At 40.2% G+C, this 14773-nt stretch overlaps 1 protein-coding gene across 1 annotated transcript in view; it reads left to right on the top strand.

Moving 5' to 3' along the window:
* The first annotated feature begins 638 nt into the window (after positions 1 to 638).
* Positions 639 to 14773, top strand: part of LOC135517273 (dipeptidyl aminopeptidase-like protein 6) — a 297746-nt gene continuing 283611 nt past the window's right edge. The window contains exon 1 of the mRNA XM_064941420.1: positions 639 to 1099. Within this exon, the coding sequence (XP_064797492.1) occupies positions 1049 to 1099 (51 nt within the window). The 5' untranslated portion in view covers positions 639 to 1048. The remainder of the gene's footprint in view (positions 1100 to 14773) is intronic.

Here is a 14773-nt window from a genome sequence, read left to right as displayed (position 1 = left end):
AGATCAGGGATGGGAAACTGGCAGCACATGGCTGAAGGCTATCCGATCAATTCCCCTCCCCCTAAAATAAAACTTAGTCAAGGTCTCAACCTAATGTTGAGAGTTAGTAGAATACATAAGGTGCAATTTCGAAATTTGGTAGTGCATCAGCAGTTTTTCTTTTGTTATGTCAGTCACTGATAGTCAGTCAATTAGCCCATGTCAGCAAAAACATGTTATGATGTGGGTAGCATACCCTCGAGCAACTGAGGCCCAGCAGTTTGTTTTTGCCCATCCCTGTAAATGTGCCCATCCCTGTAAATGCATTTTGTAGCTGCCTCAATTATGTTTGTTACGATTTCTCCAGTGGCCCAGGAAACGTTTGGTATAAACAAATATATCATAAACTCATTTATTGTGACAGGGGACGACCAATGGTATATTCGTCATATTTACATCCACCTCACTGTGGAAATGCGTTTGTGATTCATGTTTAACTTATTTTTTTTGGTACTCATTGTGTTTACAGACACATTGTAGCCTATAAATGAAGCTGAGGAAATGTATTGAAATGAAAAATAAGATGAGTCAAAGCTTCAGCCAGCCAGTCCATGGTAAATGTAATATGAATCGTTATCCCTGTGGCAGCAAGCACAACACGCGCCGACGACCAATTCTCGGTAGCGGCGCGAGACCGGGAGCGGACTTCTGTTCCATTCAAACAAAATAGGACTGGACCAGCCTCTCGAGGGAATGTGAAGCGGACGTGGTAGTCTCCCACATTATGGAAATTATACATGATAGACTTTGTGAACAACTCTAGTTACCTCAATTTTTTATGGCTACATCTTTTACAGCTACTGAAAAGACACGCACTCAGCCATTAATCAACAGGATATTGAATACAAAGGCAACGCATGTGTCTGATCCAATGCGTAGTAAGCCCACCCGCTCGTGAACTACTTGCCAAACCCAGGGTCTCGCATAACTGACGGAGACAGTTGCAGAAGCGATCCAAAAGTCAAACGAAGAGAAAATACTGAAATAATAGGATCCTTTCAACGGAGAAATGAAGGAAAAGAATCTGATTGAGACTGCGAAAATGCAGGGAAACGTAATGGTAAGAGATGTGTTTTGCTGATTTGAAATGTCAGCTTGAAACGATGTGTTCGCTTATAAGCGGAACCGTATTTGCAAAGTATTGGTTTCAGCGTGCGTTTGGAGCGTTTGAATAACTGTGCTGAATAGTAAATGCATTGGAAACGTGATCTAAGACTCTCTTTGTACTAAAATGGGATTATACCCCTCTGCAGTAGCCAGTCTGCCCATTTATTGTAGCCTTGTTGCTGCCTGAGATGACATTATTTTAGAGACAGCTCACACCCATGCAAGGGGATATGATTTAACATTATACGTCCTCTCCCATGTGCTTTGCGGTTGTATAGTCTACAGCACTGAGTATGAGAATGGCGCCTAGTGTAATGACGAAAACATTACATTATTAAAGTTTTCTAGTTCTCTTTTTCCATAGGGCACTGATTCATATTAATGCTGGGTTTAATAATAAACCCTATTTTCTTTCTATGTTCTCCTTATGAAGATTTGAGGGCAGAACTAACAATTTGCTCTATCTAGGTTAGCTCTTGGAAGGGCTCATTTTGTTTAAACCACACCTAAAGTTGTGAATATCGGGATATTGCTGTCTGTCCGAAGGGAACTGCTGTGTACCTCTGTTATGTATGTGTTTGGGATTTCCAATCTCCAGGTGTCAGGAGTCACTGGCTCCTTTTACTGAATACACATTTAGGTAACAACCTGGGACCCCTGAGTGAAAGCCTTACCTGCAGTCTTTATTGAAATATCAATTCATTTATTGATTCGCATGATTGATTGATTTACCTGTAAAATTGTTTGACCTTGAAGGTCCCTGGTAGTAGCTCTTGGCCAGATAGAAAATGTGCACTCCATAGGGTAACATTAGAAATGCCATCAATCCTCGTAAATTACAATTAACAGTTTGACTGCTTTGCACTGACACATAAATCTGTTAATCCTGGAAAATAAGCCTTGACTCAAGGCAGAAGGACAAATAATGGTAAATAGGGAATCATGCTGCATGAAACTCTGGCTAACTATCTCAAATGCACATTGGACTACCATGAAGCACACCAGGGGATCTACAGGTGGAAGTTGGAAGTTTACATACACTTAGGTTGGAGTCATTAAAACTTGTTTTTCAACCACTCCACAAATTTCTTGTTAACAAACTATAGTTTTGGCAAGTCAGTTAGGACATCTACTTCGTGCATGAGACAAGTCATTTTTCCAAGAATTGTTTACAGACAGATTATTTCACTTATAATTCACTGTATCACAATTCCAGTGGGTCAGAAGTTTACATACACTAAGTTGACTGTGCCTTTAAACAGCTTGGAAAATTCCAGAAAATGATGTCATGGCTTTAGAAGCTTCTGATAGGCTAATTGACATCATTTTAGTCATTTGGCGGTGTACCTGTGGATGTATTTCAAGGCCTAGCTTCAAATGCCGTGCCTCTTTGCTTGACATCATGTGAATATCAAAATAAATGAGCCAAGACCTCAGAAAAACATTGAAGACCTCTGCAAGTCTTGTTCATCCTTGGGAGCAATTTCCAAACACCTTCAACTGTATATTCTGTACTGAAGTAAATAGCTGTACTGTCTGAACACTTCTAAATAGGGGTTAAAAACACTAGTTATAAAAGTACTAACTAATCAATTTCTACACAATGGACACTGAGCTTCTATAAAATGTGTATTGTGTGTGAATCTGGTCTACAATGACCAGAAGACCAATAGCTAGCTCTTTCATCATACCTAGCACTCTAAAGTGTTGCCCTGATGTCTACAATAACAATAATACTGTCCCTACCATGCCATTCTGGTTGCCCATTAACCATCCCCTTATATGGCTCTAACCCTCTCTGTGTGTCTCCTTGGCAGGTTGCTCCGAGTGGAAGTCGGTGGCAGACCATCCATTTTCAACCAGCTAAGTTGGTTGTCCTCCAGCACTTTCCTCTGTTTACTGCTGGTTGCTCTCTGCCACCAAAAACAGGCCTTCAAGGGCACAGTGGGCAGTGTTGTCGAACCACTAATGATTTTCTGCTGTTGGCTGAAATGAAATGCATTTGTATCCACAGTGTTATCTCTTTAAAGTGGAGAAATACCAACCACTAACTACGAGTGTCTCCATCCCTCCCTGGCCCGTCTGTTGCGGTTATTATTTCAGTCTCAATTGAAACAAACCACTGAGAGAGCACTCATGATGAGGGTTTGTCATGTCTCCTTTTAGTGACTTTAAACAGTATGTACAGCAGGGTTCCCCAACTGGGTGCCCGCAGGTTTTATTTTCCCCCCCCAAGCTTTCCGAGCAAAAAAAACCTAAAACAAAAATAAATCATCTCCAAGTGATTTTAATCCAATAAATCTTTTCCAAAATAATAATGAAGACATAATGAAGAATCAAGAAAAAATTAATCAAGAAAAAATTGTCCCATGGCTGAATCTTTTTGATGATCCCTGATGTACAGTATGTTTGCACTGGTGTTCTGATGCAGGTGTTCAGATTCCTTCTCTCAGCCCATTAGATATACATATTGTTGTAGTGTCTTCTAAAGAATACAATGTTCAATTTAAACTAAATTGTTTTCTAGAAATCTTCCCTATACTAAATGCAGATGTATTTGAATCATGAAGAAGGCCTAATTTTGGCTCCACAGACAGCTGTTTGGTTTATTATGCTCCTTGTATCCCCTTGGGACTGATGAGGAGAGTTCTGATGGAGGACCACTCGGCATGATTAGGTGCTCGACTACACACTTAATGCATTCATCACAGATCTCATGCCAGTTCTGGTGAGCTATGGGCGTGTCCCAACAGTCTGAAGTGGCTTTCCTTATCTACTTTCCTTCATCTGCAGAGAATCTAAAACACATCAGGACTTATGGGTGTGTCCCAACAGTCTGAAATGGCTTCCTTCCTACCCTTGCCGCCTTTCCTTCATCTTCAGAGCATCTGAAAACACAGGATCGGTGAAAGCAACACACAAGTAGCCTAGCTGACTTGATGAACCCTTCCTTCAGTGTGGATGAAGGAAAGGACATGAGGAAAGAGGGCAGAGGGAAAACACTTAGGACCACAGTGGCTAGGCACCAGCTTGCAATAAAAGGCATTGGAACGGTTGCCCCTCCTGTTAAGTGTGTGGCCTGCATTCACGGCCACTCACGTCGTTTGTTTGATTGGGGTCGGCCCAGTACGACATTGGAGGTGCGGGTCTAGGAACAAGGGCTGTGATTTATAGTGACCTTTAAGTGGGCCAACATTTCTCAACGCTGTTATCGTGCAGCTGTAACGTTTCATTAGGCACGCTGGAATCCATCATACACAATGTTGGCTCTCTCAATGGCCATGCATGTGAGGACTGGAGAGAGCCACCATTGTACATACAACATATTTATACTTATTTTGGGGCGGCAGGGTAGCCTAGTGGTTAGAGCATTGGGCTAGTAACCGGAAGGTTGCGAGTTCAAATCCCTGAGCCGACAAGGTACAAATCTGTCGTTCTGCCCCTGAACAGGCAGTTAACCCACTGTTCCCAGGCCGTCATTGAAAATAAGAATTTGTTCTTAACTGACTTGCCTGGTTAAATAAAGGTAAAATTAAAAAAAAATTAAAATACAGGCTGGTTGATGGCTTGAGAGCACAACCGTTAGTTTAACATTTTTCAAAAATCTTATATGAACAGTTTATTTCTTTAAAGATATAAAAAATGTAACCCTAAAAGATTCCAACTGTGTCTGAAAGGCAAAAAAAGGAAATTGGCATGTACCGTACATACATTATATTTGGGGGGTTATCTCTCTATTGTCAAATGATGGGCACTCATCTCAAAGGAATTAAGTTTCATTTTCCTCTTTTTCAAGTGGCACACTTTCTCTCCTCTGAAATGTCATGTTTACCCAGCACTTAGGTGAGTCGCCGATCTATCTCTATTTGACTCTGCCAAGAGGACTTGAAGAATATCTAAGTGAGTCTTGTACAGTCAGTCACTCTGTAGAGACAACAATTGGACCCTGAGCGGCAGTGTAATTAAGGATCATCCTCGGCTGTTTACATAATTAAAACACTCTTTTTGAAGTTCTGTCAGATAGGTCGATCTGTATCTCCAGGGATGTTACCCTGCTCCTTTTTGATAATCCAAACACATTAATGTGAGATAAAAAAAAAAATAATAATAATAATCTGCTGCATTATCAATGTATTATACGCTGAAATGTATACAGTACTGTACTGCATTGTGCAGTACCACTTATTTGCATTTCCATGTAAAAGGACCCATGAGCACCAACGTGTGATGTTCATAGGAGCACATCAAATTGGTTATCAAATGAAAGCTAAGAGTCTCTATTTTGGGGAAATTAAGACATAAATATTTTTTTCAGCCATTTACCATCCTTAAAATAAAAGCTTTGATTTGTGGATAAACAGATGGAAAAGGGGGTCTTAGAAAACATCTACCAGAAAAAGTCTTAAAATGTATCAGAAATACAGCAAAACACAATAATGTTGATGTAAAAGTCCCTGCCAATGAATATCACATTTTTGGGTGACCTGACCAAGGAAATATGAGTTATAGATCTGTCATTCTCATTGACAGCAAGTGTAAGAAGCGGTAGATCTGTTCTATGTGTGCTGTTTCTATGCTCCCCGTTCTTCAGTTTAGTTTTTTTTATTTTCGGTTTTGTACACCAGCTTCAAACAGCTGAAAATATATTTCAGTGGTTTAGATGGTAGATTGCTACTGTTATTTTTCACTGTCTTTTTACTGTTGTTTTTATTTCTTTACTTACCTATTGTTGACCTAATACCTTTTTTTGCACTATTGGTTAGAGCCTATAAGTAAGCATTTCACTGTACGGTCTACACCTGTTGCATTCGGCACACGTGACAAACTTTGATTTGATTTGATTCTCTACACTATACAATGCTTGTTTTGTCACATAAACTTAAAATTGGCGAGCTATTCGAATTTTAGCAATAAGGAAATGACTGATTGATTTCCACATATTGCACCTTTAAGTGACTAAAACACGTAATTCTGATACCAAATTGTTAACGGAATTACGAAAAAATCTGTAACGGAAACTCAATTGGTTACAATGAGTAATGTTGATGTCCAAAGACGAGCCGGACTGGTCCTAATCTGAACCTATTATATACATGGATAATCTGACGTACCGAACATCACCTGAGACCCTTCGCCGTGTCTTTGAAAAGTATGGTAGGGTAGGAGATGTTTACATCCCCCGAGATCGTTATACGAAAGACAAGTTTGGATAGCACAGTACAGTGAGTAGAGCACGTTAGAGTACAATACAGTACCATACAGTACTGAGTACAGTACTCTACAGTGGGTAGAGCAGAGTACAGTGCATTAGAGTACAGTACCATTCAATACAATAGTGCTGTACAGTACAATACTGCACTCTACTGTACTGTACTCTAATGCGCTGTACTCTACTGCACTGTACTCTAACCTACTGCACTCTACTAACATAATAATAACAATGTATGCCATTTAGCAGATGCTTTTATCCAAAGCGGCTTAGTCATGTGTGCATACTCTGAACTCTACTCTACTTTACTGTACTCTGCTGCTGTGTGATGTCCAAATTTGTGAAACATGAGGAAAATAACATTTGTGTCCATAATTCTGCATTTCTATGTAGTACAGATCCGATACTGTAATTCCTTTACCTGGTGTAAATCCACTTCACATACTGTAGTTCAAATCAAATTTTATTAGTCACATACGCCCAATACAACTTTGGTAACACTTTACTTAAAGCTGACAGGAAAAATATCTTATTTTAAAGCATATAATGTTATGTCTCTGTGCAGCCTGGTCGGCAGCTTTAGACTGCTACAGTATACCCAAAGTTTCTCCAAGGTATGCCAGGAGGTAGCGTAGCAAATGCTCAACTGACTCCAAATGGCTGTTCTTTAGTCAGGTATCAAGTGATGAGGGACACTTTTAACGCTTATACTGAAACAACCACCCTCCAATGTTGAATAACTCCCCACATTGTTCTGTCCACTGAGTTTTACAGGATAGACAAAGTGGAGTTTTACACTTTGCTCACTGGCCAGGGCTACATCCCTCTTGACTCGCATCACGCCTCGGCTTCCCTCTGCACTTTCCATCCACCATGTGACTTCAGATAGACTTTTCTATGTAATAAGCTGCCAAGGAGAGACTTCATTAGGGATAGCGATTCCTGTTTTTCACAGTACATATCACACTGATGGTGGAACTCCTTTGTCAAAAACCATGCTCAAATCAAATCAAATGTTATCAGTCACATGCACCGAATTGGTGTAGACACCTTACAGTGAAATGCTTACTTACAGGCCCCTAACCAACAATGCAGTTTAAAAAATATGAATAAGAATAAGAAATAAAAGTAACAAGTAATTAAAGAGCAGCAGTAAAATAACAATAGCAAGACTATATCCAGGGGGTACCGGTACAGACTCAATGTGCAGGGGCACCGGTTAGTCAAGGTAATTGAGGTAATATGTACATGTAGGTAGAGTTATTAAAGTGACTATGCATAGATAATAACAGAGAGTAGCAGTGGCATAAAAGAGGGGGGGCCAATGCAAATAGTCTAGGTGGCCATTTGATTAGATGTTCAGGAGTCTTATGGCTTCGAGGTAGAAGCTGGTTAGAAACCTTTTAGACCTAGACTTGGTGCTCCGGTACAGCTTGACAATTTTTAAGGCCTTCCTCTGACACTGCCTGGTATATAGGTCCTGGATGGCATGAAGCTTGGCCCCAGTGATGTACTTGGTCGTACGCACTACCCTCTGTAGTGCCTTGCGGTCGGAGGCCGAGCAGTTGCCATATCAGGCAGTGATGTATCCAGTATGCTCTTGATGTTGCAGCTGTAGAACCTTTTGAGGATCTGTGCTTGGACCATGTTAGTTTGTTGGTGATGTGGACACCAAGGAACTTGAAGCTCTCAACCTGCTCCACTACAGCCCCGTTGATGTGAATGGGTGCGTGCTCGGTCCTCCTTTTCCTGTAGTCCACAATCATCTCCTTTGTCTTGATCAGGTTGAGGGATAGTTTGTTGTCCTGGCACCACACGGCCAGGTCTCTGACCTCCTCCTTATAGACTGTCTCGTTGTTGTCAGTGATCAGGCCTACCACTGTTGTGTCATCGGCAAATTTAATGACTCAATAACCAAAAGAGATTTTTTTTTTCAAACTTAATGTACCATGTCATAGCTGATACCCAATTCTTTCTGCAGACATCTTTTAATATTTAAACAGAGCAGATATTTAGGAGTTTTTGGAAAACATAGTCGCATAACAAAATCTGAGGGAGATTTAACTGTAATTCCATTACCAAAGTTTGCATCTGCACAGTTCTTCCACAAAATTAGTTTTTGTACAGCAGTCCTTGTGCACAGAGTTTACATTCACATTTTAGTCATTTAACAGACACTTATCCAGAGCGACTTACAGGAGCAATTAGGGTTAAGTGCCTTGGTGAAAAATCGACAGATTTAGTTGACTTTTTGGTTATTGGCTCAACGCTCTTAACCACTAGGCTACCTGCCTCCCAAAGTTGTATGGTTGATAAGCTTTGAAATCAATGTTTTTTTTGGCATCCATTTTAACGTGAAGGAAACTGAGTCAAAGCTTAATTCTGTTAACCTGGAACTGCATATGGAAATTTCAGAGTTGATCTGTTTATTTTATCCACTCACAGAAATTGCTGTTTAGAAACAGAATTTTGAATTGCTGCTTAGATACAGAATTTAGAATTGCTGCTTAGAAACGGAATTCTGAGTGGTTGATAATGAAAACATTTTATTCCTTCTTTGCTGCTGTGACAGGGAAACAGTGACCCACATAAAACCTCAGACACATCCAGAAGCATTTTATCTCCCTACCCTACCCCACCCCTCCTCTGTTACACACACACAGACACACACACGCACACACGCACACGCACACGCACACGCACACACAACTATGGCATTTCTGTCTGTTGCACACACTCCCCAATCCAAAGAAATCAATCACTGCTTAGCCGGGCAAGAACGTGCCGGGCGCTCCCAGCAAATAACGAGTTTACGGTAGATTAATATTTCATGGTGCCTTTTTTCCTCCATTCCTGCCTCCATGTTTTCAACTCGTGATAGGGACTGGGGGAATAGCCATATATTTAATTAATTGTTCAAATAATAGGAGAGCTTTGCTATGGAAACCAGTATTTCCCCAGCCTAAATAGTTACATGTGGCGTTAAAATGTAATGGGTTTTTTGATATTAGGATTTGCAATTTACCGCAATTCATGTGGCTAAAAGGAAAATTGCAGTTTCAAAGCAAATTTCCTGCAATTCTACACATTTTTCTAGGTCTTATGCTACCTTAGTGACTCAAACATTACAGAAAAATCAATGGGGGCCCCATGCCATGGCATTTTTTTAAATTTGAGATTCTCCCTGTCTCGTTTTTATTTTGATTGATAGTTCTCAAAGATGATCTTATTAAAAAATATGTGGCGCCATTATCTTTTCTACATATTTTATATCTGGTTTTAGTTTTTTAAGTTTACACTGAAAAGGTGTTACGATCCTGGATTAAAGGTGCAATTTTCCAAAAATGCTCTGCCATATCCTGGTTGCTTAAATTCTAATAGTTTGCCTAATTTCAGTTAATGTGACTGAACGAGCAGTCATTGTGTAGAGAATCATTGTGCCATTTAAAATTAAAATAAATATGTGTATATATACAGTACCAGTCAAAAGTTTGGACACATTTACTCATTCAAGGGTTTTTCTTTATTTGTACTATTTTCTACATTGTAGAATAATAGTGAAGACATGAAAACTATGAAATAACACATATGGAATCATGTAGTAACCAAAATATATATTTTATATTTGAGATTCTTCAAAGTAACCACCTGTTGCCTTGATGACAGCTTTGCACACACTTGGCATTCTCTCAACCAGCTTCACCTGGAATGCTTTTCCAACAGTCTTGAATGAGTTCCCACATATGCTGAGCACTTGTTGGTCGCTTTTCCTTCACTCTGCGGTCCAACTCATCCCTAACCATCTCAATTGGGTTCAGGTCGGATGATTGTGGAGGCGAGAACATCTAATGCAGCACTCCATCACTCTCCTTCTTGATCAAATAGCCCTTACACAGCCTGGAGGTCATTGTCCTGTCGAAAAACAAATGATAGTCCCACCTAAGCCCAAACCAGATGGGATGGTGTATTGCTGCAGAATGCTGTGGTAGCCATGCTGGTTAAGTGTGCCTTGAATTCTAAATAAATCACAGATGGTGTCACCAGCAAAACACCATCACACCTCCTCCTCCATTCATGGTGGGAACCACACAAGCAGAGATCATCCGTTCACCTACTCTGCGTCTCACAAAGATACAGAGGTTGGAACTAAAAATCTCCAATTCTGACTCATCAGACCAAAGGACAGATTTCCACTGGTCTAATGTCCATTGCTCGTGTTTCTTGGCCCAAGTAAGTCTCTTCTTCTTCCTGGCATCCTTTAGTAGTGGTTTCTTTGCAGCAATTCAACCATGAAGGCCTGATTCACACAGTCTCCTCCGAACAGTTGATGTTGAGATGTGTCTGTTACTTGAACTCTGTGAAGCATTTATTTGGGCTGCAATCTGAGGTGCAGATATTCTGATGAATTTATCCTCTGCAGCCGGGATAACTGTAGGTCCTCATGAGAGCCAAAAAGGGGCTATATTGTATTTTCAGCTGATTGAAGCTGATGTACAAAACCGAAAGTAAAAGACACATAAATGTAAGAACAGGAAGCATAGAAATAGTGAACGTAGAATAAATATTCCACTTCTTAGACTTGCTTTCAATGAGATTGACAGATCTATAACTTAACATTTCTATGTGAATTTGGTCAGGTCACACAAAAAGTTACATATTGCAGCTAACAATTTTTGCTTGTTTGTTTTTTTGGCAGTGGCGGCCATGATTTAGCAGCATAGCCAAATGCATATAGGGAAAACACTGTGAGTGTACACCAGGTAGGCCACACCCACCAAGGCAAGAGTAGGAGAAACACTGCAAGCATATTTCAGCTTTTATGCTTCCCACATCTTAGAATATCACAAAATGATAAAGTGAAGATGTTTCTTGTAGCTCTACTGCTGAGTGTAAACTGGATTTTTTTTATAGGTATTATAGCTATCCTTACAAGAAGTTCCTGTTGAACAAGGAGAAACAGACCATAATGTTTGTGTTTTGGTTGTTACAGTATCTTGCTCCAATGTAGAACTGTCCTTCTAACCAGCAGCAGGCTGGTTTACTGTTTGGCCCAGGGTCTGTTTCTCATTTTGGACAAGACACATTTACAACCTCGGCCAACAGTGAGTTCAAGGAAATGATGCTGAGGTGGTCTCTGGAGGACCAGAGTTCACATAACAAATGGGGAGACATGTAATTAGAGGCTAATTTGTCAGTCTGTTTTAGGAATGCCAAAGAGGGAGGGAGGGAATAAGGGGGGAAGAGAGGAATGGAGAAAGAGATATGGACATAGATTGATGGCAAGTCTGCATGGAACATGCCAGAGAGGGTAAGAGAGAAAAGGGAGGGATACTGTATTCTTGTATTCTAAGCACATCCAAAGGAAAGATCTACACACTGACGTGTTTGTGCGTGTGCAAACTGTACATGTGCATATGCTCTTGTGTCTGTGCATCTGAGTGTGAGTGCTCTCATCGCACGGTTACAGCAGTTTAGATTTTATTCCGAAATTATCAGCATGACCCACAATTAGCAGAGGATTAGATTATATAAAAAAGACGAGAAGTGGTTTTGTTAGCAACGGCTCCCATCCCTTCCCAGAGAAGATTGTCTTTCTTTGTGCTCAGCATTAATGATGATTTCCTTCTGCAACGCTCATTAGGACTCAGACGTCATAATCTGGACTCCACCACTTACTCATACCATTGAGTGTAATTGTGTTTCAAAGCCCGGCCTACGTGTGCAATGAATGAGCAAGCAGCAGGAGGAGACAGGCATTGTATGGAGCTATTTAGTATAATTGTTTAGTATAACCATGTGATCTTAGGTATCTGACTTGGCGTAATGAACTAGGTCCCGGTCCATACTCAAGGTTGCTCCGCCAACATATAATATTTATTAAGGTGGAGCAGTGTTCGGTTCCAAAGGTGGGTTCTTCATTAGGTCAGGTAGACTCGGCATCCCTTAACGAGTGATGTGTGTTTGACTTTACAGACGAGATGGCAGATTAGGTGAAAGATGGAGCATATGAATGTGAGACTCATAAGGAGCCGGGACAGCAGGGTAGCCTAGTGGTTAGAGCGTTGGACTAGTAACCGAAAGGTTGCAAGTTCAAACCCCCGAGCTGACAAGGTACAAATCTGTCGTTCTGCCCCTGAACAGGCAGTTAAATAAAGGTAAAAAAAATAAAAAAAATAAAATAAGAGTGAGACGCTGAGAGACTCTGTGGGGGAGATACCTTGTCGGACCATGAGAGAGGGAGACACACACGCACAGACACACTGAGAATGACACACTCGGAGAAAGAGATGCTGAGAAAGAGAGAGAAAAGGAGAGATACTCAGATGCACAGAGATTGAGATGCATAGAGACTGAGAGACACACACTGAGAAAGAGTGACACACTCAGTAAGAAAGACATGCACTCCAAGAGAGGTTCAGTGTGAGATGTTAACTGAAAGAAGTGGTTTGAGAATGTTCCAATAGTTTTGACATTCAAATTGAACAAAAGGGTTAGAGGAAACGTAAAAATAATATATATATATACATTTGATCAAAGCTCTGCTCACTGAAATGAATTTGGGCAAAGTGCTGGCAGAGCATCTGTAGTCGATTGTCGTTTAGAGTATCAGCAAATTAGCCACATTCTATCAGTTAGCAACGCATGCAGTTTCTGACGTCAAGTAGATGCGCTCAGATTGCAACTTTGATCCACAAAGCAAAAAAGTAACAACTATAACAAGAAAATAATGACTGTGGACGGCGGACCAATCGTTTCCAAGAGAGAAAAAATCTATTGTAGCCACTGCCGACGTCAGCTTTGTAGAAACCTTTTAGAGTACATTGTAAGCAGGTAAAGTGACTTTCATTGGTGGCTGCTTGGTGGCCAGTGGCATTCGGTTGATGCTATTGCTGTCCTATATGACCTTGCTAAGAGTTGTGGAATTGTGTTCTCTCATCAGTTGTTGGATGAGCTGTTGATGTTTACTGAATGACCTGTGGTACTGGTATTCTCTCTTAGAATGTTCTGTTTTCCACCATACGATAGCAATGCCTACTGCCATTGCCAAGAGCCTAACTCCTTCCTTTAGTCCGCTAATTTAATTGAGAAACATTATCTCTCCTCTATTATTTATACAAATGGAAATACTTCTGATAATTTATTTGTAAAGCGTATTCAAAACCTGTATCACAAATCTGATGTCAGTTCTCTGGCAGTTGCTTCACAGAATGAATCGAGCAAAAACCTTGATGACCTGCGGTCAATGACTTTAAAGTTGTATACTGATCAACCTTTTACCTTGGCTGTTGTTGATCAACCAAGACAGTTAAAAAAAGAAAAGAATGTAGTGTGTGTATATGTGTGTGCATAGTGTATGCATGTTGGCAACACATGCATAAGTGTTTGTGTGCATTTATGTATGCGTGTGCTGTGTGTGTGTTTTATGGATAAGGTTTATATGTCTCTGCAAGGCTTACATTCAGGTTCCATTCTCTCTCTTGCCATCCGAGGCACCATGATTCATACATGCCATTTTGTTCTTGGCCGAGGAAGTTGGGGAACTGCAGGGTGGAATTCTGAGTGATATATAACTCCCTTTGATAAGTCTTGGTTTGTGTCTCTAGACTCCCTGTAGCAAGCCATTGTGAATGGCCATATTCAGGGAATTCAATTTGCCTTTTTTCTTTAACACAGTCTAAGTCTCTTCCATTGTGTGTGAGAGAGAGAATGAATGCCCTCTGTACTACTGGGTGTGATGTCACTATGCTTTAGTAATGAAAGATAATGGAACCATTGTTGTTTTATAATGAAGATATTCCCTTATCTTGCTATGTCCCCTTTTTCATTTTATCTCTGCTGATAATAGGCTTGTCTCTTTTAAAGGGATATCATTTTAATGAGATCATTATATGGAGCCAGACACAAAATTAAATAACACCTGTTAGAAAAGGAACCATATATTCCCCAGACATTGGGAAGATATTAGTTCCCTATGGCAGGAGAACATTTTTCTACATCTAAATTAACTTTTTATGCCTAACGAGGTCTTGTATATACAACCGGGTACAACATTATAGGTGCCCTTGGTAAAGATGAGCAAAAAATACTGTATAATACAAATACTGAGCTACATTGTATGTCAAAAAAAGGGGAAATTATTTTACACTAATACATTTGCTCAGAGAAAGAGATTTTGTTTAACAAGTAATATAAAAAAATATAAAAAAGATGGGGGTCAAAATTAAATACTGTTTTAAATACCTCACCTTGCGAGGATAATGGCACTGTGCCTTTTTCTAAAATGTTTTATGAGATTGGAGGACACATTGAGAGGGATTTTATACCATTCCTCCATACAGAATCTTTCCAGATCCTTGATATCCTTAATTTGCACTTATGGACTGCCCTCTTCAATTCAAATCACATGTTTTCAATGGG

This window comes from Oncorhynchus masou, chromosome 28 (assembly GCF_036934945.1).
Source record: "Oncorhynchus masou masou isolate Uvic2021 chromosome 28, UVic_Omas_1.1, whole genome shotgun sequence".
Classification (NCBI taxonomy): Eukaryota; Metazoa; Chordata; class Actinopteri; order Salmoniformes; family Salmonidae; genus Oncorhynchus; species Oncorhynchus masou.
This window is presented reverse-complemented; position numbering and strand designations above follow the sequence as displayed.